The sequence below is a fragment of the Eschrichtius robustus genome, chromosome 11, assembly GCF_028021215.1.
Source record: "Eschrichtius robustus isolate mEscRob2 chromosome 11, mEscRob2.pri, whole genome shotgun sequence".
Classification (NCBI taxonomy): Eukaryota; Metazoa; Chordata; class Mammalia; order Artiodactyla; family Eschrichtiidae; genus Eschrichtius; species Eschrichtius robustus.
Genome location: NC_090834.1, coordinates 100,285,750 through 100,312,567, shown reverse-complemented (window position 1 = coordinate 100,312,567; position 26,818 = coordinate 100,285,750). Strand labels below are relative to the sequence as shown.

The 26,818-nt window shown below is 38.9% G+C and overlaps 1 protein-coding gene across 3 annotated transcripts in view; it reads right to left on the bottom strand.

Annotated features, from left to right (window-relative positions):
- CSTPP1 (centriolar satellite-associated tubulin polyglutamylase complex regulator 1) overlaps positions 1 to 26,818 on the bottom strand; it is a 200,900-nt gene that overhangs the window by 91,279 nt on the left and 82,803 nt on the right. For 2 of the 3 annotated variants that reach the window (XM_068555019.1, XM_068555020.1), the window contains exon 3: positions 22,290 to 22,420. The exons of the other annotated variant lie outside the window; for it this stretch is intronic. In XM_068555019.1, coding sequence (XP_068411120.1) covers positions 22,290 to 22,420 — 131 coding nt within the window. The remainder of the gene's footprint in view (positions 1 to 22,289; positions 22,421 to 26,818) is intronic. 3 annotated transcript variants of the gene reach the window in all.

Here is a 26,818-nt window from a genome sequence, read left to right as displayed (position 1 = left end):
AAATCTATACACCAAGAGACATATAAAAGTATGTTTATAGTAACATTGTTTGTACTAGCTTGAAACTGAAAACAACCCAAACACCACCTACTGTAGAATGGATAAACTGTGGTTTATACATAAAATGGAATTCTGTACAACAATAAAAAAGAACAAACTATAGCTAAACCCAACAACAAATCAGAAATATAATGTTAAGCAAAAGAAGCCAGCCCCTGAAGAGTGCATGCTCTATGATTCTAGCTACATAAAGTTCAAGATCAGGCACATCTAGTTTATGGTGATAAAAGTTAGACTAGTGGTGACCCTAGAGGGGATTCATGACTGGAAGGGGACCTGGGAGAGGCATCTGGGGCGCTGGTAATGTTCTCTATCTGGATGGACATTACATGAGTATGTTTATTTTGTAGAAATCCATTAAGCTGTACATTTATTATTTTGCACTTTTCTCTAAATGTTGTACTGCAATAAAACCTTTTTACTTACAACACTAAAAAAAAAAAAAGCATAGGTCCCGACCCATAAGATTCTGATTAAATTGATCTGAGATGGGGCATGGGCATCGGTAGTTTTTAAAAGCTCCCTAAATGAACTTGACATGCAACCAGGGTTGAAAACTGCTGATGTAGAGTAAGGACTGGAGCAAAAGAAAAAATTTAAGAAGTTATTCAATACTTCCCACACGAGTGATTTTAAGCATCACCTGAAATGCTTGTTAAAAAATAAATTTCGGGCTTCCCTGGTGGCGCAGTGGTTGAGAGTCTGCCTGCCGATGCAGGGGACACGGGTTTGAGCCCTGGTCTGGGAGGATCCCACATGCCGCGGAGCAACTGGGCCTGTGAGCCACAATTACTGAGCCTGCGCGTCTGGAGCCTATGCTCCGCAACAAGAGAGGCCGCGATAGTGAGAGGCCCGTGCACCGCGATGAAGAGTGGCCCCCGCTTGCCACAACTAGAGAAAGCCCTCGCACAGAAACGAAGACCCAACACAGCCATAAATAAATACATTTTTTAAAAAAAGTTCAGCTTTAAAAAAATAAATAAATAAATTTCCGGGGGGTGGAGTCAAGATGGCGTACTAGGAGGACGCGGAATTCGCGGCTTCTCACAACCAGGGCACCTCCCAGGCACCGGTGGGGGACCACGGACACCTAAGGGGACGGGAGGAACCCCCAGAAACCAGGGACATGGGGAGTGGGGGGAGTGAGGGGGGAGGAGAAGTGGAGGCAGGATGGGACTGGCGCCCCTGAGGGGTGGCTGGGGGAGGGGAAGGGATTCCATGCCCGAAGGGGGAAATTGGGGGACCATTGGGAGGGCAGAGGATCAGAAGGGAGTGTGGCCAGGTTTCCCTGCCCACTTGGGCCCCCAGGAACCTGTTGAGATCCGGGCCTGATCCTCTGCCCACCGAGGCCCCCTCCAGCCGTGGGATCCTGAGGGAGTGGGAGGGAGGGAAGGGGTAGCAAAAGTAAAGGCCGGACCTACGGGACCGGCCTCCCTGAGGGGCGGCTGGGGGAGTGGAGGAGTTCTACACCCAGCAGAACCCACCCATGGTTAGGGGTCTGGCAGTGACGGGGGAGACCCCAGGGGGAGATGGTGGGGGAGGGACACGAAGGAACAGAAGGGAACAGGACCGGGGCTTTCCCTGTCCACTTAGGCACTGAGAAGCCTTTTGGGCTCCCTGGCCTAATCCTCTGCCCTCAGAGCCTCCCTCCTGCCATGCAGAGCCCAAGCCCCACCCCACACCCTCACTCAGGGCCCTACCTCCAGACTCCACAACCCCACACTCCAGAGGCCCTCCTTTCCACATGCTGCCGCTCCCCTTCTGCGCAGGTCCTAAGCAGAGGCTCCGCCCCACGCTTGAACGTCGCCCTGCCTAGGCCCCACTCCACGCTCAAACGTCACCTCCCCACCAGCCTAGGTCCCGCCCCACTGTAAACACCCCGCCCCTGCTTAAGTTCCACTCTGCCCCCATAGCCAAGACTTTTTTTTTTCTTTTCTTTTTTCCTCTTTTAGATTGCGGTTCTGTTTTACCTTGTTGATTCATTGTTGTTTCTTTTATATTTTTATTTCTCCTAATAAATCTTCTATTTTTCTAATTTTATTTTATTCTTTATACTTTGCTAGTGATCTCTCCTTTTGGCTTTTCCCCCCGCCTTTTTTTTTTCTTTTTTCTGTTGTTGTTTTATTGTACCTTGTTGCAGTTATTTCAATTATAGTTTTAGTTTTCCTAACATTTTTTATCTTTCTAATTTTATTTTGTTTTTTATTATTTGATATTGTACTGCTCCGTTTTTTCTTTCTTCCTTTTTTTTTTTTTTAACCACTCCACAAAGCTTGCGGGATCTTGCTTCCCAGGCCAGAGGTTGGGCCTGAGCTCCTGTGGTGGGAGCTCCGAGTCCAAACTGCTGGACTAACAGAGAACCTCAGACCCCAGGGCATATCAACTGGAGTGAGGCCTCCTGGAGGTCCTCATCTCAGCACCAAGACCCAGCTCTATCCAACTGCCTGCAAACTCCAGTGCTGGACGTCTCAGGCCAAACAACCAGTAAGACAGGAATACAGCACCACCCATCAAAAAAAAAAAAGAAACGACAAAAAAAATTGTTACAGACGAAGGAGCAAGGTAAAAACCTACAAGACCAAATAAATGAAGACAAAATAGGCAACCTACCTGAAAAAGAATTCAGAGTAATGATAGTAAAGATGAATCAAAATCTCAAAAACAAAATGGGGAAAATACAAGAAACATTTAACAAGGATCTAGAAGAACTAAAGAGCATACAAACAGTGATGAACAACACAATTACTGAAATTAAAAATACTCTAGAAGGAATCAATAGCAGAATAACTGAGGCAGAAGAAAAGATAAGTGAGCTGGAAGATAAAATGATGGAATTAACTGTCAGGGAGTAGAACAAAGAAAAAAAAATGAAAATAATTGAGGAAAGTCTCAGAGACCTCCGGGACAACATTAAACGCACCAACATTCGAATTACAGGGGTCCCAGAAGAAGAAGAGAAAAACAAAGGGTCTGAGAAAATATTTGAAGAGATTACAGTCGAAAACTTTCCTAACATGGGAAAGGAAATAGTCAATCAAGTCCAGGAAGCACAAAGAGTACGATACAGGATAAACCCAAAGAGAAACACACCGAGACACATGTTAATCAAACTATCAAAAATTAAATACAAAGAAAAAATATTGAAAGCAGCAAGGGAAAAGCAACAAATAACATACAAGGGAATCCACATAAGGTTAACAGCTGATCTCTCAGCAGAAACTCTGCAAGCCAGAAGGGAGTGGCAGGACATATTTAAAGTGATGAAAGGGAAAAACCTACAACGAAGATTACTCTACCAAGCAAGGATCTCATTCAGATTCGATGGAGAAATTAAAACCTTAACAGATAAGCAAAAGTTAAGAGAATTCAGCACCACCAAATCAGCTTTACAACAAATGCTAAAGGAACTTCTCTAGGCAGGAAACACAAGAGAACTAAAAGACCTACAATAACAAACCCAAAACAATTAAGAAAACGGTAATAGGAACATACATATTGATTATTACCTTGAGTGTAAATGGATTAAATGCTTCAACCAAAAGACATAGACTGGCTGAATGGATACAAAAACAAGACCCATACATATGCTGTCGATAAGAGACCCACTTCAGACCTAGGGACACATACAGACTGAAAGTGAGGGGAAGGAAAAAGATATTCCATGCAAATGGAAATTAAAAGAAAGCTGGAGTAGCAATTCTCATATCAGACAAAGTAGACTTTAGAATAAAGACTATTACAACAGACAAAGAAGGACACTACATAATGATCAAGGGATCAATCCAAGAAGAAGATATAACAATTATAAATATATATGCACCCAACATAGGAGCACCTCAATACATAAGGCAACCGCTAACAGCCATAAAAGGGGAAATCGACAGTAACACAATAATAGTAGGGGACTTTAACACCCCACTTTCACCAATGGACAGATCATCCAAACTGAAAATAAATAAAGAAGCACAAGCTTTAAATGACACATTAAACAAGATGGACTTAAGTGATATATATAGGAGATTCATCCCAAAACAACAGAATACACTTTCTTCTCAAGTGCTCATGGAACATTCTTCAGGACAGACCATATCTTGGGTCACAAATCAAGCCTTGGTAAGTTTAAGAAAATTGAAATTGTAACAAGTATCTTTTCTGACCACAACACTATGAGACAAGATATCAATTACAGGAAAAAAACTGTAAAAAAATACAAACGCATGGAGGCTAAACAATATGCTACTAAATAACCAAGAGATCACTGAAGAAATCAAAGAGGAAATCAAAAAATACCTAGAGATAAATGACAATGAAAACATGACGACCCAAAACCTATGGGATGCAGCAAAAGCAGTTCTAAGAGGGAAGATTATAGCAATACAATCCTACCTCAAGAAACAAGAAAATCTCAAATAAACAACCTAACCATAAACCTAAAGCAATTAGAGAAAGAAGAACAAAAAAGCCCCGAAGTTAGCAGAAGGAAAGAAATCATAAAGATCAGATCAGAAATAAATGAAAAAGAAATGAAAGAAACGGTAGCAAAGATCAATAAAACTAAAAGCTGGTTCTTTGAGAAGATAAACAAAAGTGATAAACCCTTAGCCAGACTCATCAAGAAAAAAAGAGAGAAGACTCACATCAACAGAATTAGCAATGAAAAAGGAGAAGGAACAACTGACACTGCAGAAATGCAAAGGATCATGAGAGATTACTACAAGCAACTATATGCCAATAAAATGGACAACCTGGAAGAAATGGACAGATTCTTAGAAAAACACAGCCTTCCGAGACTGAATCAGGAAGATAGAAAACATCAACAGACCAATCACAAGCACTGAAATTGAAACTGTGATTAAAAATCTTGCAACAAACAAAGCCCAGGACCAGATGGCTTCACAGGCGAATTCTATCAAACATTTAGAGAAGAACTAACCCTATCCTTCTCAAACTCTTCCAAAATATAGCAGAGGGAGGAACATTCCCAAACTCATTGTATGAGGCCACCATCACCGTGATACCGAAACCAGACAAAGATGTCACAGAAAAAAGAAAACGATAGGCCAATATCTCTGATGAACATAGATGCAAAAATCCTCAACAAAATACCAGCAAACAGAATCCAACAGCACATTAAAAAGATCATACCCCACGATCAAGTGGGGTTTATCTCAGGAAATCAAGGATTCTTCAATATACACAAATCAATCAATGTGATACACCATATTAACAAATTGAAGGATAAAAACCATATGATAATCTCAATAGATGCAGGAAAAGCTTTTGACAAAATTCAACACCCATTTATGATAAAAACTCTCCAGGAAACAGGCATAGAGGGAACCTACCTCAACATAATAAAGGCCATATATGACAAACCCACAGCCAACATCATTCTCAATGGTGAGAAACTGAAACCATTTCCAGTAAGATCAGGAACAAGAAAAGGTTGCCCACTCTCACCACTATTATTCAACATAGTTTTGGAAGTTTTAGCCACAGCAATCAGAGAAGGAAAAGAAATAAAAGAAATCCAAATCAGAAAAGAAGAAGTAAAACTGTCACTGTTTGCAGATGATGTGATACTATACATAGAGAATCCTAAAGATGTTACCAGAAAACTACTAGAGCTAATCAATGAACTTGGTAGAGTAGCAGGATATAAAATTAATGCACAGAAATCTCTTGCAATCCTATACACTAATGATGAAAAATCTGAAAGAGAAATTAAGGAAACACTCCCATTTACCATTGCAACGAAAAGAATAAAATACCTAGGAATAAACCTACCTAAGGAGACAAAAGACCTGTATGCAGAAAACTATAAGACACTGATGAAAGAAATTAAAGATGATACCAACAGATGGAGGATATACTATGTTCTTGGATTGGAAGAATCAACATTGTGAAAATAACTATACTACCCAAAGCAATGTACAGATTCAGTGCAATCCCTATCAAACTACCAATGGCATTTTTCACAGAACTAGAACAAAAAATTGCACAATTTGTATGGAAACACAAAAGACCCTAAATAGCCAAAACAATCTTGAGAAAGAAAAACAGAGCTGGAGGAATCAGGCTCCCGGACTTCAGACTATACTATAAAGCTACAGTAATCAAGACAGTATGGTACTGGCACAAAAACAGAAATATAGATCAATGGAACAGGATAGAAAGCCCAGAGATAAACCTCCTTTGATAAAGGAGGCAAGAGTATACAATGGAGAAAAGACAGCCTCTTCAATAAGTGGTGCTGGGAAAACTGGACAGCTACATGTAAAAGAATGAAATTAGAACACTTCCTAATACCATACACAAAAATAAACTCAAAATGGATTAAAGACCTAAATGTAAGGCCAGACACTATCAAACTCTTAGAGGAAAACATAGGCAGAACACTCTATGACATAAATCACAGCAAGATCCTTTTTGACTCACCTCCTAGAGTGAAAACAAAAATAAACAAAGGGGACCTACTGAAACTTAAAAGCTTTTGCACAGCAAAGGAAACCATAAACAAGACAAAAAGACAACCCTCAGAATGGGAGAAAATATTTGCCAATGAAGCAACTGACAAAGGAAGAGTCTCCAAAATATACAAGCAGCTTATGCAGCTCAATATCAAAAAAACAAAAAACCCAATCCAAAAATGGGCAGAAGACCTAAATAGACATTTCTCCAAAGATATACAGATTGCCAACAAACACATGAAAAGATGCTCAACATCACCACTCATTAGAGAAATGCAAATCAAAACTACAATGAGGAAAACAAAAAACAAAAAAAAAAACTACAATGAGGAAAACAAAAAACAAAAAAAAAACTACAATGAGGTATCACGTCACACCAGTCAGAATGGCCATCACCAAAAAATCTACAAACAATAAATGCTGGAGAGGGTGTGGAGAAAAGGGAACCCTCTTGCACTGTTGGTGGGGAATGTAAATTAATACAGCCACTATGGAGAACAGTATGGAGGTTTCTTAAAAAACTAGAATTACCATATGATCTAGCAATCCCACTACTGGGCATATACCCTGAGAAAATCATAATTCAAAAAGAGTCATGCACCACAATGTTCATTGCAGCACTATTTACAATAGCCAGGACATGGAAGCAACCTAAGTGTCCATAGACAGATGAATGGATAAAGAAGATGTGGCACATATATACAATGGAATATTACTCAGCCATAAAAAGAAATGAAATTGAGTTATTTGCAGTGAGGTGGATGGACCTAGAGACTGTCATACAGAGTGAAGTAAGTCAGAAAGAGAAAAACAAATACCATATGCTAACACATATATATGGAATTTAAAAAAAAAAATGGTTCTGAAGAACCTAGGGGCAGGACAGGAATAAAGACACAGACCTAGAGAATGGACTTGAGGACACAGGGAGGGGGAAGGGTAAGCTGGGAGGAAGTAAGAGAGTAGCCCTGACATATATACACTACCAAATGTAAAATAGATAGCTAGTGGGGAGCAGCTGCACAGCACAGGGAGATCAGCTCAGTGCTTTGCGACCACCTAGAGGGGTGGGATAAGGAGGGTGGGAGGGAGACGCAAGAGGTAGGGGATATGGGGATATACGTATGCATATAGCTGATTCACTTTGTTATACAGCAGAAACTAACACAACACTGTAAAGCAGTTATACTCCAATAAAGATGTTAAAATAAATAAATTCATTCATTCCCAGGTCCCTCCCCTGCTGACTCTGATTCAGTTGGTTGGAGATGGGATCAAGGAATCTGTCTTTTTGACAACCTCTCCGACGTGGTTAGTTAGGGTTCTAAATTAGGGTCCAGTGGCAGCAGTGGGAACAAAGAGCAGGTTATGCCAAGCAAAATAAAACTGGAAAAGATTAAATTTTCAACACTACTTATACTTGCTTTTATACACTTCCAGCTTAAAACCCACCAAAACAACCAAATTTGAGTATGGTTTATTAAACTGACATTTTTAACCTAAGGTGGCTTTATTGTGACTCACAGTGTATACACTTTAATTTAGTCTTTTACTTTTGTTTCTAACTGAATCATGAGAGCAAGAGATTTCAGAAGCCTAAGAGGTACCATTCTGTTTTTGGGTACATCTGCTTTAGAGAATGGGTTTAATAACATCTCATGGTAAAGTCTCACTTTAGCCTAATTTTTTAAAAACCCTTGGTTGTATTTTCAAAGAACTTCCAAATTCTGCTTGTTATGTCCTTCAAAGCATGAAATATGCAGTAAAGCAAGTACTATACTTCCCTCAGTAATAAGAATCATGATTTTTTATTTTAAATAAAAGATGGAATAACATAAGTTTTTCTCTTGAAGACAGGTAGAGTGGAACTTAAACTTTCCTCCATCTGTTAAGGCAATCAAAGAAGATAGAAAATCACACACAATTGCAATACATTCTTAAACCTTAACTAATCTGATCACATTCTGGGCTAGAAAATTATACATTGATCTCAGAGGCTGAATGACACAAAACATATTGATGTGCATTAAGCACCAGGGCAAGAGCACTTGATGCTAATAGCAAGAGCACTTGGTGAGAGTCAGAAGACTCTCTGGGAGACCTCAGGCTTTAATTTTATACCTGTGTGATGGGAAATGGGTAGAGAAACAGCAGTAGTTTTCAAACCAGAAGGCTTGAGTTTTTCAGAGGCATTGGTAAGTTTCCACAAATGTTTAATATTAACAGTTTTCTTATTAAAAATATACCTTTGTTTAAAATTTATAAGAAAAACAAAATGCAGGCTAAATAGGTTACATAGTAAATTTGAATATATAGACACTACCAACCTGTGCTCTCAAGTTAACTCATCATGGAGCTTCTCCTGCTCACAAATATATGTATTTGAACTTGTAAATGTGTCACTGACTAGGAAGCTTTTTATCTGCTCTAGTCTTTTTCTTTTCTTTTTAATCCAGGACTATATTGGCATAAAGGCTGTGATTACATAAAATCTTTAAATTCTACTGGATGAGAGTACAGATGTTATCAACCCCTCCTTGTACTTGTTCCTATACGATGTGGTTATGGAACAAAACAAAGTAGATTTATTAGCCTATAAAATAGCTTGATAATTACAAAATAGAAGTATTTAAGTGTTAAGATACTAACAAATAAAGTGGTAAAAATGTAATCATTTTTGTACTGGGACTGGAAAAGCAATGGCAGAAAAAATTGATGGAATAGTGGATCACAGAAAACACAGGCCTTAAAATGTCATTAGATGTTGTGTAGATAAACACTAGCAGTTAAAATTATGTAAGCATTTTTCAAAACACTATTGGATAATGTTATACAAATTGATACATACTGCGAATTGTATTAGGATGAGGCTTTTAAATTGTAGACCTTTCAGAGTCATTTGCAGACGTATCAGTAGTGATACCAGAATTTATTCTTTTACACTAAAGTTTTCTGACTGATATAAGGCAGTTGTCAAAACAACAGTTAAATAAAATAAGAAATTACTACTATTTCTACCTTAAGTACATCCATTAAATGTAAGTTTATCAACTTGGAAATCTTACTGATATTTAAATAAACTGAATAGCTCAATTTAGGCTTATAACACTGCCATACTTACCACCTCAGATAAAATATTAGTGATGAGTCAAAACAGGATTTGGATTCAAAATGCAAAATAAAATTAATTTTTCTGTGCGAAAATTATGAGTAAAAATCTGGCCTCTGTATTAGTCTGCTCAGGCTGCCATAACAAAATACCATAGACTGGGTGGCTTAAACAACAGAAATTTTTTTTCTCACAGTTTGGGAGACTAGAAGTCCAAGATGGAGGAGCCAGCAGGGTCAGTGTCTGGTGAGGAATCTTTCCTTTGGTAAAAGGCTGCCTTCTCACTGTGCTGTGTCTTTACATGGCGGACAGAGGGAGAAGGCTCTCGATGTCTCCTCTTTTTTTTTTTTTTAATTAATTTATTTATTTTTGGCTGCGCTGGGTCTTTGTTGCTGTGCGTGGGCTTTCTCTAGTTGCGGCGAGCAGGGGCTACACTTCGTTGCAGTGCACGGGCTTCTCATTGCGGTGGCTTCTCTTGTTGCAGAGCACAGGCTCTAGGCACGTGGGCTTCAGTAGTTGTGGCATGTGGGCTTCAGTAGTTGTGGCATGTGGGCTCAGTAGTTGTGGCACACGGGCTTACCTGCTCCGTGGCATGTGGGATCTTCCTGGACCAGGGCTCAAACCTGTGTCCCCTGCATTGGCAGGCGGATTGTTAACCACTGCACCACCAGGGAAGTCCTTGATATCTCTTCTTATAAGCACACTAATCCTATTGGAGAAGAGCCCTACCCTAATGTCCTCATTGAATCTTAATTACATCCTTATAGGCCCTACCTCCAAACGCAGTCACATTGGGGGTTAGGGCTTCAATATATGAATGTAGGGGGGACACAATTCAATCCATAGCAGCCCCTGAGGTACCTGATCTTTTAAGAAATAACACTACTGGGGCTTCCCTGGTGGCGCAGTGGTTGGGAGTCTGCCTGCCAATGCAGGGGACACGGGTTCGAGCCCTGGTCTGGGAAGATCCCACATGCCGCGGAGCAACTAGGCCCGTGAGCCACACTTACTGAGCCTGCGTGTCTGGAGCCTGTGCTCCGCAACAAGAGAGGCCGCGATAGTGAGAGGCCCACACACCGCGATGAAGAGTGGCCCCCACTTGCCGCAACTAGAGAAAGCCCTTGCACAGAAACGAAGACCCAACACAGCCATAAATAAATGAATAAATAAATAAATAAACCCAAAAGAAAAAAAAAAAAAAGAAATAACATTATTGAACAACTCATATGAGATATTACAAGATACATTTATTTTTCTCCAAACAATACAGTTTTTAAACTAGCTGAGAAAACTGTTCATTGATTTCTCCAAAGTGATTACACATCAATTAGGAAAGTAACTCAGCTGTGGCACAAAAATGTACTATCACTACTTTTTTTTTTTTTTGGCCTCACTTTGTGGCTTGTAGGATCTTAGTTCCCAGACCAGGGATCAAACCCGGGGCCCTGGCAGTGAGATCGCTGAGTCCTAACCACTGGACTGCCAGGGAATTCCCTATCACTACTTTTTTGAATATGTGGATCAGTATAACTAAAAAACTTTTTTTGACCAGATGTCAAGATGTTAAAAATAAATCTATTAGTATTTGCAGCTACTTATCCATGTGAATCACAATTTTCCTGACATACTTTTATCTTAAAACCTAATACTAGAAAACTGTCCCCCCAAATCAGGAACAAGACAAGGATACCTGCTTTTGCCACTTCTCAACATAGCACAGGAAGTTCTAACCAAAGCAATTAGGCAAGAAAAAGATATAAGAGGTATCCAAATTGGAAAGGAAAAGGTAAAACTATCTCTATTTAAAGATGACATGATCTTCTATGCAGAAAACCATAAAGATTATACACATACACAAATACACAAACTATTACAGCTAATACATGAATTCTGCAAAGATGCAGGATACAAAACCAACATACAAAAACCAATTATATTTCTATAAACTAGCAATGAAAAATGTAAAAAGGAAACTAAGAAAAACAGTTCCATTTACAATAGCATGAAAAGAATAAAATACTTAGGGATAAATCTAACCAAGGAGGTGAAAGACTTGCACACTGAAAACTATAAGACACTGCTGAATGAAATTAAAGAAGACCTAAATAAATGGAAAGACTTCCCATGTTCATAGATAGGAAGACTTATCATTGTTAAGATGTCAATACTACCCAAAGCAATCTACAGATACAACACAATTCCTACCAGAATTCCAACAGTTTTTTTTCCACAGAAATAGAGAGTTGATCCTCGAATTCATATGGAATTGCAAGGGGGCCCAAATGGCCAGGACAATCTTGGAAAAGAATAAAGTTGGAGGGCTCAAACTTCCCAACTTTGAAACTCAATACAAAACCACAGTAATTAGAACAGTATGGAACTGGCATAAGGACAGACATATAGACCACTGGAACAGAAGAGAGGGCCCAGAAGTAAACCCTCACAGTAAGATCCATTGATTTTCAAGAAGAGCCCAAGGGTACCATTCACTGGGGAAAGGACTGCTCAAAAAGTCTTTCAGTAGTGGTACTGGGAAAACTAGATATCCTTCTGCAAACAAAAGAAGTTCGGGGACTTCCCTGGTGGTCCAGTGGCTAGGACTCCATGCTTCCACTGCACTTCCACTGCGCATGCCATGCAGTGGGGAAAAAAAGAAAAGAAAAGAAAGAAGTTGGATCCTTACCTCACACCTTATCTAAAAATTAACTCGAAATGGATCAAAGACCTAAACTTAAAAGCTAAAACTATAAAACTCTTAGAAGAAAACAATCCAATGTCTTCTTTTTTATTTATTTATTTATTTATTTATTTATTTATTTATGGCTGTGTTGGGTCTTCGTTTCTGTGCGAGGGCTTTCTCTAGTTGCGGTGAGCGGCGGCCACTGTTCATCGCGGTGCGCGGGCCTCTCACTATCGCGGCCTCTCCTGCGGAGCACAGGCTCCAGATGCGCAGGCTCAGCAATTGTGGCTCACGGGCCTAGTTGCTTCGCGGCATGTGGGATCCTCCCAGACCAGGGCTCGAACCCGTGTCCCCTGCATTGGCAGGCAGACTCTCAACCACTGCGCCACCAGGGAAGCCCCTCCAATGTCTTCTTGACATTGGATTTGGCAATGATTTCATGGGTATGACACCAAAAGCACAGGGAACAAAAGAAAAAATAGATAAATCGGACTTCATCAAAACTAAGAACTTTGGTGTATCAAAGGATACTATCAAGAAAGTGAGTAGACAACCTACAGAATAAGAGAACATATTTGCAAATCACATATCTAATAAGGGATTCATATCCAGATTATGTAAAGATCTCCTACAACTCAACAACAACAACAACAACAACAATAAACAACACAATTCAAAAAAGTGCAAAGGGCTTAAATAGACATTTCTCCAAAGAAGATATACAAATGGCCAATAAGCACATGAAAAGATATTCAACATCATTAGTCATTAGGGAGATGCAAATCAAAACCACAATGAGAATCCACGTCACACCAATTTGAATGCTTATTATCAAAACAACAAGAAATATCACGTGTCGGTGAGGATTGGGAGAAATTGTGCATTGCTGGTGAGAATGTAAAATGGTGTAGCCACTGTGGAAAACAGTATGGCAATTCCTTAAAAAGTTATACATACAATTATCATATGATCCAGCAATTTCACTCCTAAGTACATATCCAAGAATCAAAGACAGGGACTCAAACAGAAAGTTGTACACCCACGCTTATAGCTGCATTATTCACAACAGCCAAAAGGTGGAAACAACCCACGTGTCCATTGACAGATGAATGGATAAACTAAATATGATACACACACAGTGGCATATTATTCAACTATAGAAAGGAATGAAATTCTGATACACACTACAACATGGATGAACTATGAAAACATCATGCTTAGTGGAATAAGTCAGACACAAAAAGACAAATATTGTATGATTCCACTTATATGTGGTACCTAGAATAGTCAAACGCATAGAGACAGAAAGTAAAACAGTGGTTATTAGGGGCTGGAAGAGGGGGGAATGGGGAGTTGTTTTTTTAGTGGGTAAAATGCTTAAATGTGGGAAGATGAAAAAAGGGAGATAGATACTGGTAATGGTTTTAAAACAATGTGCATATAGTTAATACCACTAAACTGTACATTTAAAATGGTAAATTTTATGTTATTTATATTTTACCACCAAAAAAAGATTTCTCAATTTAAAAAGTGGTTAGAATAGCAAATTTTATGTAATGTATATTTTACTGTAAAAAAGAGAATATTAAACAAAAACCTAGATTTAGTTTCAAGATGAGAGGACTTTAAGGTCCCTTCTAATTATAAAAAATTTTGAGACATCATGATAACAAGGAGAAGAGAGAAAGAGCATCTAGTTGAGGAATACGATCCTGACTCCTTGTTCTGAATTATGAGTGTAACCTTACCTTTCAAGTGGTTATAAATGGACCAAGAAGTTCTAGCAATGATAGCAAACTCAAATGCCTATAGAGGCCAGGCAGGAAACGTAAGCAGGTGAAGCAAGGCAGCTGGGGATGGTGGTAAATCTGAGTCTACATACCCTGTCTAAAGAGAGCAGCTGTACCTCCGTCCTGGCAAACTGTCTTCTTGTTAGAATGTGGTCATGGTATTGGGAGGACTTTCCATTTTTAAGTGAAATTGAATTGAGATTTTTATGTTAAATGTTGGCATCTAATTAAAAATATGTATTTTTAACACCGCAAACCAAGAAAACATATCTGCAGGCCAAGGCACGTGCAGTCAGCTGACCACTAGTTTGTGACCTCTTTCATAGCATAAAGGCTGGACCGGAATACAAAAGAAGGAAAGGAAGTAGTACTAATCAGATCCTCACCAATGTTTAAAGTTTGCGGGACTTCCCCGGTGGTCCAGTGGTTAAGAATCCGCCTTCCAACACAAGGGACGCAGGTTTGATCCCTGGTCAGGGAACTAAGATCCCACATGCCGTGGGGCAACTAAGCCCGCGTGCCACAACTACTGAGCCCGCACCTCAACGAAGGACCCCGCATGCCTCAACAAAGATCTCACGTGCTGCAACTAAGACCCAACGAAGCCAAATAAATAAATAACTATTTTAAAAAATTAAGTTTGCATACAGATCATGATCTAAATCTTTCTAGTCCTTGTTTAGAAGCACCAGTGGGTATTGAATATTGTTTTAATTAGGTGTTATTTAAAATAGTATAGCTTCGAATGGGTCAGTTTTTAGTTGGGCACTTAGAACATGAAGTTTAGTGCCTTGCATATAGTAGGTGGTCAATAAGTGGTAGCTACTATTATTTTAAAAGAAGGCGCCTACACAATATTGAAAAGTTAGTGTAAAACAGATTTTCAAAACCAACCCTACACCCAATAAAAGAAATGATAATATAACCCATTCAAAAATCTATCCTCTGTGTAGTGATTGGGAAATGGTGAGCCTTCATATTAAATAACAAATAATTTACATATGTTGGGTGCTAGGAATAGTTATTGGCAAAACAAGGTTCTTGCCCTCATAAAGGCTACAATTTAATAAGGGAGATGGACATTAAGTAAAGAGTCATCCCAAAAGTATTTAGTCAGAAACTGTAATAAATGATGACTGAAAATTACAGCATGCTTTGAAAAGAGTAATGAAAGGATTTAATTCAGATGAGGAAGGGTCATAGGGAAGCCCCCTTTAAGGAGCTGACCTTTAAACTAAGACCTAAAAGGATAAAGAGAGGTCAGCAGCCTAAGGGTATTATGTATGGAGGGTGAGGAGGGTTGGGTGGGAGAGGAGGTTGTGACAAAAGCATTCCAGGAATGCTTGTGTGACATGTGTGACACCTCCAAATAACCAAAATAGAAAAAAGGAAAAATTAAATAGACGGGGGACTTCCCTTGTGGCGCAGTGGTTAAGAATCCACCTGCCAATGAAGGGGACATCAGTTTGAGCCCTGGTCCGGGAAGATCCCAAACATGCCGCGGAGCAACTAAGCCCGTGTGCCACAACTACTGAGCCTGCGCTCTAGAGCCCGCGAGCCACAACTACTGAGGCTGAGAGCCGCAACTACTGAAGTCCACGTGCCTAGAGCCCGTGCTCCACAACAAGAGAAGCCACCACAATGAGAAGCCCGCGCACCACAACAAAAGAGTAGCCCCCGCTCACGGCAACTAGAGAAAGCCCGCGTGCAGCAACGAAGACCCAACACAGCCACACACACAAAAAGATTAAACAGAGGGAAAGATTAAAGTTATTGGAGGTAGAGAGGGGACAGATTTGAGGGGACATCAATTGTCAACGTTCTCCCTGGAGAAAAGATTCTGAAGAAAGAAGTACAAATGAAAAAATAAGAGAAAATTAGGAATAGAGAAGAAATAAGTAAAATGGGAGCTAGGAAACAGGAACTTGAGGTTGAAGAAAGTATTTGTTTCTTTATTTAACCTGACCACATCAGGTTTCTGGGGAAAATGATGACAGGTGAAGCACTGGTGGGAACAAGTGGAGAGAACCAGCTGCTAGGGGAGACCTCAGGAGTGACGAGATCACACCGAAGGATTTTTGTTTGTTTGTTTAAAAAATTACAAAGGAAACAAATGCTCTTTAATATTTCGGACAAGACAGCCACCTCACTCCTGCAGTAAGCACCGTTAATCCTCACAGAATGGCTTTTAGTGGTGAGGATGAGGATTAGTGACAAGCAAAATCAAGCGGAAGTTTGAGGCAATTACATAGAGAAGTCAGACCAGAAGCTTTATTTCAGCCTAAAATGTCTGCATTTTCCTTTGAGATCACTTCACCCACTATAACGTTCGATATTTTAAGTAATGGGTTTTTATTCTATGGCCATAAAGACCCACTGCAATTCCCTGATTCCCGGAATGTGAACTCCTTTTATAAAAGCAGGGATTTTTTTCCCCCAATCTCTGATTATCAGACCACACACTCCATGAGAGCAAGAATTTCTGTCTAACCCACTCACTGCTTTATCACTAACAACGAATACATAACTGTTTATTGAATGAATAAATACACCTAGACTATGAAGACAAAACCACAGCAAATTCAGAGTAAAACATCAAAGGTGAAAGGGAAAAACAAAAAAAGGAAAGGAAAAAAGGAGGGGAGGGATGAAATCGGAAATATTTTAGCTTCTGGCATTCATTTTTGATTCTTTCTCTCCCACACCCTATACCCAATAAATCTGTAAGTCCTGTAAAACCATCTCCTTAAATAACTTTTCATCTCCATGGCCACTACCTGTTTGATTACAATTGTCTCCTACCTGGTCTCTGGCTTCAGTCTTAGTACCTACCTTCCATTCTGGTTTCCATGCTTGTGCCAACGTCATATGTGAAAACACCACACAAACTGATAGGGTTCTACTGTCTTTGGGAGAAAGCATAAACTTTAGAGCACACAAAGCCTTTCGTTACCTGGGGTAGCATGTGTTCAGTCAGTCTAACAGAGTTGTTAAGACTGTGGCCTTTGTGAATGAAATAATGCCATTTGCAGCAATATGGATGGACCTAGAGATTATCATATTAAGAGAAGTAAGTCAGGGCTTCCCCGGTGGCGCAGTGGTTGAGAATCTGCCTGCCAATGCAGGGGACACGGGTTTGAGCCCTGGTCTGGGAAGATCCCACATGCCGCGGAGCCACTAGGCCCGTGAGCCACAGTTACTGAGCCTGCGCGTCTGGAGACTGTGCTCCGCAACAAGAGAGGCCGCGATAGTGAGAGGCCCGCGCACCGCGATGAAGAGTGGCCCCCACTTGCCGCAACTAGAGAAAGCCCTCGCACAGAAACGAAGACCCAACACAGCCATAAATAAATAAATAAATAAATAAATAAATAAATAAATAATAAATAAATAAATAAATAAAAAAAAGAGAGAAGTAAGTCAGAAAGAGAAAGACAAATGCCACATGATAGCACTTATATGCGGAATCTAAAATCTGACACAAATGAACTTATTTACGAAACAGACTCACAGACACAGAAAACAAACTTATGGTTACCAAAGGGGAAAAGGGGTTGGGGAGGGATAAATTAGAAGTTTGGGATTAGCAGATACACTACTACACATAAAATAAACAACAAGGTCCTACTGTATAGCACAGGGAACTATATTCAATATCCTGTAATAAACGTAACAGAAAAGAATATGTATATATGTATAACTGAATCACTTTGCTGTACACCAGAAACTAACGCAACATCGCAAATCAACTATACTTCAGTTAATAAAAAATGTGGCCTTTGTGAAGACAAGTTTGAATATGAGCTATGCTACTTATAAACTATACAGCCTGTGCAAGTCACTTAACTTCTCTCTCAGTTTCTTTATATATAAAACAGGATAATAGTCACACCAACTCATGTTTGTTGTGTGAATGAAATGAATGAATACATGTATAGCATTTTGCTCAGTGGCTGGCACAATAAGCATTCAGCATCATTTTCTGTTGCCACATTGTTCTTCTCACCATTTTCCAAAGGAACTGTGATGTTTCATGTCATCATACTTTCAAAAATCTTTTTTCTTTTTAGAATGTACTCCTTCTTTGCTTAACAGCTTTCTGCTACTCCAAGATCCATCCTAATTGTCTTTACTTCTTTAGAGCCTTCCCCAACTTCTGCAGGAAGAACTATTTCTTTCCTTGTGCTATCACTGACTCATACAGCCTTTACTAATCACTTATACCCTAAGGAAACTACTTCTAGGCTACTCTGTTTCTTCTCCCGGAATGTGAGCTCTCTTGAGGGCAAGCATTGTCATTTACTTATCTGTATTTCCAGCATTTCATACACTCTCTGATGGAGAACACATTACACATGAAAAACATAATACTGTCTCGAGTCAGCTCTCTGGCTTCTTTGTCATTCACTGGTCACACACTTATAGGTGTGTGACCTAGACCAGTTATTTAACTTTCAAAATCTCAGTTTTATTTTCTGTGCAAAGGAGATAATAAAAGTATCTACCTAATACACAGGATTAGAAAAATGAGATAATCTACATAGGAAGCACTTAATAAATATTAACTGCTATTATTTTCATTATTTTCATTTCTGATGCTATATTTTATATCTAGAAATTCCATTTAGTTCTTTCTAATATCTTCCATTTCTCTCCTAATCATATTCATATTTTCCTTTACATACTTGAGCACATCTATATGACTTAAAATAACTGTCTAAAGGTCCTTGCTAGCTAATTTCCCCATCTCTGTCTTTTCTGAGTCTGTGTCTCTATTGATTTATTTTTCTCCTGGTTATGGGTCATATCTTCCTGCTTCCTGTAATTTTTAGTTGGATGCCAGACTTTGTGAATTTTATGTTGTTGAGTGCTGGATTTTGTTGAATTCCTTTAAGGAGTATTGAATTTTGTTCTGGTATATGCAGTTACTTGCAGATCAGTTTAATGCTTAAGCTGCTGAGGACTCTATCCAATGCCCAGTGTATTTTGAGGTTTCTCTACTCTAGATGGTAGAAGTGTGAACTAGCCTTGTGAGTACTCCAGGAATTGTCTGGCCTACTGTTTTCTAGTGGTTCTTTTTCCAACCCACACATGTGCAGAGTTTGTAGTCAAAGACTCAAATACCTCCTTGCAGCTCTCCGGAGCTAAGTGAGCACTGCCCTTCTCTCTGGTACTTGGCCTTGCAAATACTAGCCACCTTGGCCTCCCTAAACCCCAGCCTCTGCCTCTTCAACTCAGTTAAACCACCAGCTCTTTGATGATCTCCCTGTACTGTCACTTGGTAACTGCCTCTCAGGGACCATAGTTCCACACTGACTGTTGGTCCAATGTCTGAAACAGTTGTTTCAGATACTTTGTCTGATTTTCCAGTTGCTTATAGCAGGAGGACAATTCCCTTAGTATCATTATTTTATTAAATGAAATATATATATTCATTGGTAAAAGCATAAAGCTCAAAACTAAATTCTCATAAACTGAAAATAAACTGTGGACAAAAGCTCTTTTGAGCCAATATCCCTAAATAGAAGTAAAGATTTACTTCAAAGGAATTTCAATCTTTGCCAACTTGGAAAATTTAGATTAATATTTCTGTATTGAAAAAAATACCAAAGTGAGAAGTTGAATTTTAAAGGCTTATTACATTTGAGTAGATCTTTTTGCTTCCAAGAGTCTGAAGTTGTCTAGATAGCAAGAGACTCACTACAGTTTTCATGAGGTTACTTGAAATTCAGACACAGGGAAATTAGCATCATTCAATACTCAGTCATACAGGAATGACATTGCATCTCTGTACTTGCTAAAAACTGGGATAAAATATTTCTTGCCAGAAGGGATCAAGGTCCTTAGTTTTCTACAGGTGGCTTCACTTTAAGATATGTTACGCTGGAACCCAGCTCATCTTTTGCTACCTCCCAGAAGAGTTTGTTTCCTCTTGATAATGCTACAATATGTACATAATGTTCTAAGGAAGTTATCTGCAGAAGAACAATATAATAGCAGCTCCACTGAGCAGGTGTCTGGTACTTGGCATTCTAATTGAAAAAATGGGACTTAATAAATACTTTCCTTTGGAATCTTGCCTCTGAGTGTTTTTGCTCATTCTGGATTAAAATTGGAGACTGACACATTCTGGGACTGAAAGATTTTCTGAAGTTTCCTGGAGGAAACTGAGAATGTATTAAAACTATTTAACCAAAGATCTTAGGATCACCTAGACGCAAATGTTGCATTTGGTGTTGAAGAAATCAAGGGCTTCCCTGGTGGCGCAGTGGTTGAGAATCTGCCTGCCAATGCAGGGGACACGGGTTCGAGCCCTGGTCTGGGACGATCCCACATGCCACGGAGCAACTAGGCCCGTGAGCCACAACTACTGAGCCTGCGCGTCTGTAGCCTGTGCTCCGCAACAAGAGAGGCCGCGATAGTGAGAGGCCCGCGCAACGTGATGAAGAGTGGCCCCCGCTTGCCGCAACTGGAGAAAGCCCTTGCACAGAAACGAAGACCCAACACAGCCAAAAATAAATAAATAAATAAAATTAAAAAAAAAAAAGAAATCAGAGACTGTCTGATTAAGAAGCATGACAATAAATATCCAGCATAAAATCTAGGTCCTACTGGTGGCACAGGAGAAATAGGGAGAACCTGGAGCTGCTTCCTCTCAGCAGCTGGATGAATCACTGGCAGCTGCTATAAGAAAGATAAAGAAAACCACATCTGCTTAGAGTCCACCACTGTACGGATCCCTTGTGATAATAAATAAATTACTGAAGAGGCCCCACTTGTAAGTCATGAAAAGAATTAAGGATATCTGAAGATTATTTTCCATAGTTATCTCCATGTGCTATTTCACAGAAACCAGCTCTATCTATATGCACCATTCTTTGATATAATGAGTATTTAATATATATTTGCTGACTGGTTAAGGGACAGAGAAAGGATTAGGAAAGACAGGTTCTGATGAAATAGTACAAAATTCATCTATACACTCACAGCTCCCAGTTTTGTTTATGTGGAGACCAACAAGATAGTTTTTCTGAGCTAGTTCACTTAAAATTGAGTTCACATTGATTTTCGACTATTAGTCATATATTTTGTAAAGAAGATGATGCTATTATCAATACACTTGCACAATAGTGTAATTGAGATGGATGATCTCTAGAGTTACTTGTCAATAGTAGAAATAGCATATTGGTAAATCTGGGTTCTATTTCCAACTTTGCTGCTGTGCAATCCTTCTGCAAGTTACACACATTTTGTTATTTATAAAATGGGCACAATAATATCTACCATACCTATTTCTTGGGATAGTGAAATGATCTAATCAGAAACTAGGTAGAAGGAGTTTTAGCAAAAAAGTTTCAGTAGCTATATATAAAGTCGCAGTAGCATCAGTTAGAGCAGCGTAGGGGATCCTGCAAATTCAATGAAAGCAGGGAGCATACCTATTTTCTTACTATAACCCCAGCACCAGGCACATGGTAAGTCTACCAGATGTATTTGTTGAATGAATGAGGAAATAGTTTAGGCCTTCCTCTACTTTAAGTTAGGTTTACTATAGAAACTGTCAAAGATATTCGATACTTATTTGGAAAAACATAATATGAAGATGGGAATAAGAACAGGCCTTTGAAAACAGACGTGAACACAGGTTTTGATGTAGAGAGTCTATATCTGAAAATTTTGGAGCAATTTAATCTATTTTAATATTCTGAATGTAAGAATTTAGTGCCATTTTTTAAAAAGAAGCTCTCAATAAGGGTCTTTCACCCTTCACATCACCAAAATAAAGTCTCAGTAAACACATTTTTGATCAGTGTTTTTCTTAATATTTTCCTTGGGTTATAATCATAAGATGCTGAACCAACAATATGCAAATTGATCCTAAGTTTCATTTGTTATAAAATGGGAATTACAGTAGCTACCACAGAGAGACGTTGTGAAGATTAAATGAATTACTGCACATAGATCTCAGAGTTACACTTGGATCTTAATAAATGCTTCAGTGACGGTGATGGTGATGGTGATAATAATATTGATGGCAGTATCTCTGACACAAGACAGATAGCTCCTTAAAAGGTGTTCCTAGAGCCTTGAAGAGTATGCACTAAAACAGTATTTATACTGAGCAAAAGAAAGAAGTTTGGAGGGAATAAAGGAAGGCAAGAAAAGAATTTGGGAAGACTTACCGCCATTTTTGCCTACAGTTCGGAAGCATCTCCAGAAGGCCCGTAAGAATGATGCCCTATTGTGAGGGGTGGCTTGGATGAAGCTGAATTCCCGAAAAAGAATGTGAGTTCCCTGACATACACTGTTAAAACTGCAAAGAGAAAAATCAAGAAATCATCATTAGATGGATAGTTACAGAAGGCTGGAATTAGAATGAAAAGTCAAGAATATATAGAACAACTGCCCAAAAGGAGAAAAAAAGATTTTTTTTCAAAAAAAAAAACTTTTTTAGTTCAAAAAAACTCTGAACTATAGATTAGACCAAGTCCTTCTATGAGGAATTCTCTTCACATAACTATTATCTCTTTGAAAACTCTTGGAGTCCAATTCCTCTGAGTGCTTCCCACCTCATACACACACACATGCACAGACACGCACACAGACACACACACACACTGAGGAAGTTTTAATCAGTCATTAGAGCATCTCAAATAGAGGGAAATCTTTGTCTTTAGCTGGATGACACTGGCACTCGTATCTTTTTGGAGAATACTTCTCCCTCTACCCCACTTGAAATTTATGTTTCCTTAAAGATATTCTTTTTGTATTCTCTCTGACCTATATCAGCTGTCTTAAGAACAACATGGCTTATGGGAACATAACTGGATTGTCTGTTCCAGTTTGGGGGTGGTGTTGTATACCTCTCTGACAATAACGTTAGAGGAAAATCCATGTGCCAAAGGATATAAAAGGTTCCAGACAGACACTAAAGGCAAATAAGAAAAACAAGGGTAGAAAGCGGCCCCTGAATGAGAGTATGAAGTAAAGCCCTAGGGCCCAAGTGAGTCATTGTTTAAGCTGGGCTGGGGAAGGGGAAAAAAATACACTCCATTGCCTTTGGGTTCTTCTGCCAAAGAAATAAAGGCTGTAGATCGTGGTGTAATCTAAAAATGGAAAATCCACCAAAGAATAGGCAATTATCCAGTAATCATCACTACCAAAGGCAGACTTCTGGTTCCAGAAAACTCCTAAAGTCCCTGACAAGTAAATCATGAGTGGAAAATATGTTAATCTTTGTAGAGAAGCAGACATTAAACTGAAGATGGCAAGCAACAGAGGGATAGTGGTAATTCCAAGTGTCACTTTTCATTTGTTTAGCATTTAAAGGGGGAAAAAATTCTAAATCTCTGAATTGAACAGGAAAAAATTTCAGGAGCCATATAATCCATTTTCCTTTTCCCTGACCAAGTTCAGAGGGAAGTGTTTAACCTGTCTTTAACATAGAGTATATTATCACTTAGGATAAAATTAGCCTCCTTCTGTCAATATTAACAACACTGTATGAAAAAGCAAATTACATACCCTTCTTCCCCCATGGAAAGCTAGCATAGAAATCTAAGGTACTATGAGGAAGTATGAGGCAAAGAATTAGGAGAGAGATTTTTAAAAAGCAACGAAAGTGTTAACCTAATTATGCAGTTTGCAGGGCTGTTGTCTTGAGTAAAGGAAAATGAGAAATAAAGCAAATGAGCTGTTACAGGTAAATGGAGTAGGCCACATTTCTAGCAAATGAAGTCTAGCAAATGATAACATTCTAGCCTAAATTTATGAAGCTACCCAGTAAGGAATTAGTCCCAAAGTGTGCTACACAACCCCCAGGGGAAAAATGCTGGTGTCTAGGTCATGGTCTAGGCTGTAAAGGAACTAATACTAGTGAAATTATATCCTTAGTGTAGCTTTTAAAAAATATCTTTTTTTAAGCTAGGGAGTAATTTACGCATTGAAGAATCTAGCTGAGCCTCATTATATAGATGAATAGAACATACATAAGAATTTATAAAATGGGAATTTTATACAACAAACTGATAGGGCAAAGTCTTACAATACTGAATATAAAAAGACATAAATTGTATTTACACTACTGCCTTTAGATAATTCCTACCAATAAAACTCACATTTAATTAAAAATAGAAATAATTAGAAATGCTTGATTAGTATGGAGCTAATCAGATGATCAGTTGATCACGTAGCTGATCAGTATGGAGGTCAGAATCGTTACCTAAAGAGTTAATAGACAATCTTAGTATAACCAGTGAAATTCTTTTAGATAAGATGGCTGTAAAGAAGAAGCAGAAAACACGATTGCTCAAAGCTTTAGTGTTTCTCTTCAACCTGAAACATCTTTTTCCCACCTCCATCTCTTAAAATTCTATCCATCTCAAATACCACGTTTTGCATGAAATCTTTTCCTGATTCCACCCACCACAGCCAATGCCCATCATACCTCACTTATAACTCTCTAATGGTACTCACAATTTGCTGCCTTGTTTTAAAGTTACTGGACATATTTCCTCTATTAGACTCCATACAGTAATCAATTAGGCTGCACTCATCTTTGTCTCCATCGCATTACCTGACACATAGTAGATACTGCTCTGTAAATGTCTGTGGTAGTTCATTTAGAAAGAAAAGAAAAAAACAGACGAATAACACCAGGCAGAAAGTATCAGGATTCACGTTTGTAACTAGCCATACTAGTGATACTGAAAGTCAAATTTCTACCATCTTTTTAGCTTTTTTTTTTTTTTTTTTTTTTTAATGTGGGATCTTCCCGGACCAGGGCTCGAACCCGTGTCCCCCGCATTAGCAGGTGGACTCTCAACCACTGCGCCACCAGGGAAGCCCTACCATCTTTTTAAAAGTCCAGGACTTTGGTCTGATATTAGTATTGTAATACTGCAATACCAGCTTTTTTTTTTTTTTTTTTTTTAAGTAGCATTTGCCTGGCATATCTTTTTCTGTGCTTTTAATTTCAATCTTTTTGGGTAATTGTTAAAAGAGACTTCTCTTGTGAGTGCTATACAGCTGGATTTGGTTTTTTACCCAATCTTACATTCTCTGTATTTTAGTAAGTTTTTAATATATTTGATTAATTTCTGCCATCTTATTTTGTCTTTTTTTTTTTTTTTAATAAATTTATTTATTTATTTTTGGCTGCATTGGGTCTTCGTCGCTGCATGCGGACTCTCTCTAGTTGCGGCGAGCAGGGGCTACTCTTTGTTGTGGTGCATGGGCTTCTCATCGCAGTGGCTTCTCTTGTTGCGGAGCACGGGCTCTAGGCGCGCGGGCTTCAGTAGTTGTGGCTCGGGGGCTCTAGAGCGCAGGCTCAGTAGCTGTGGCGCACGGGCTCAGTTGCTCCACGGCATGTGGGATCTTTCCAGACTGGGGCTCGAACCCACGTCCCCTGCATTGGCAGGCGGATTCTTAACCACTGCGCCACCAGGGAAGCCCTTATTCTGTCTTTTTAAAAAAAATATTTATTTATTTGGCTGTTCTGGGTCTTAGCTGCAGCACACGGGATCTTCGTTGCCGCATGTGGGATCTTTGTTGCAGCATTCAGGATCTTTAGTTGTGGCATGCAGGATCTAGTTCCCCGGGATCACACTGGCCCACCAGGGAAGTCCCTTATTTTGTCTTTTCTGTGAACTGTTATTCTTTGACTTTTTTTCTCTTTCCCTACTTTTTAGTGTGTTAGTAAAGTTTTTAAAAAATATCACACCCCCCCCCCATTAGTTTGGAAGCTATGACAGAATCTGTAATCTTTTAGTATTTCTCTTAAATTTAACATACATATTTAGCTATACATTTTTTAAATGTCAAATTAATCATCTTTATCACTCTCCAAAACAAGGAACAAAGTACACTTAAATAACTTATTAGCACTCTTCTCATCTTCTGATACTATTTTCTAGAATTTGAATTCTACCTTTTTTTTAATTGAAAAACTTTTTTTTATTGTGGTAAGATATATATAATATTTATCATTTTAACCATTCATAATATTTATCATTTTAACCACTGTAAGTGTCCAATTCAGTGGCATTAAACATATTCACAATCCTATGTAACCATCATCACTATCTATATCCAAAACTTTGTCATCATCCCCAACAAAAACTCTGTATCCATTTAAAAAATGACTCTCCCTTCTAGCCTCCTCCCAGACTCTGGTAACCTCTATTCTACTTTCTGTCTTAATGAATTTGCCTAGTCAAGGTACCTCATTTAAATGGAATCATGCAATGTTTGTCCTTCTATTTCCGGATAATTCACTAAGCATAATGTCTTCAAGGTCCATCCATGTTGTGGAATACGTCAAATTTCACTCCATTTTAAGACTGAATAGCATTCCATTGCATGTATATACCACATTTTGTTTATCCATTCATTTGTCAATGGACACTTGGGTTGTTTCTACCTTTTGACTGCTGTGAAAAATGCTATGAACTTGGGTGTACAAATATCTGTTCATGTCCCTCTTTTCAATTCCTTTTTGATACATGCCAAGGAGTAGAATTGCTGCATCAAAGAGTAGTTCTAAGTTTAATGTTTTGAGAAACCACCAAACTGTTTTCCACAGTGTCTGTACCATTTTATATTCTCACCAGCAATGCAGAAGGGTTCCAATTTCTTCATGTTCTTGTCAACATCTGTGATTCCACCACCTCTTTTTTATTTTTGGCTGTGCTGTGCAGCATGCGGGATCTTA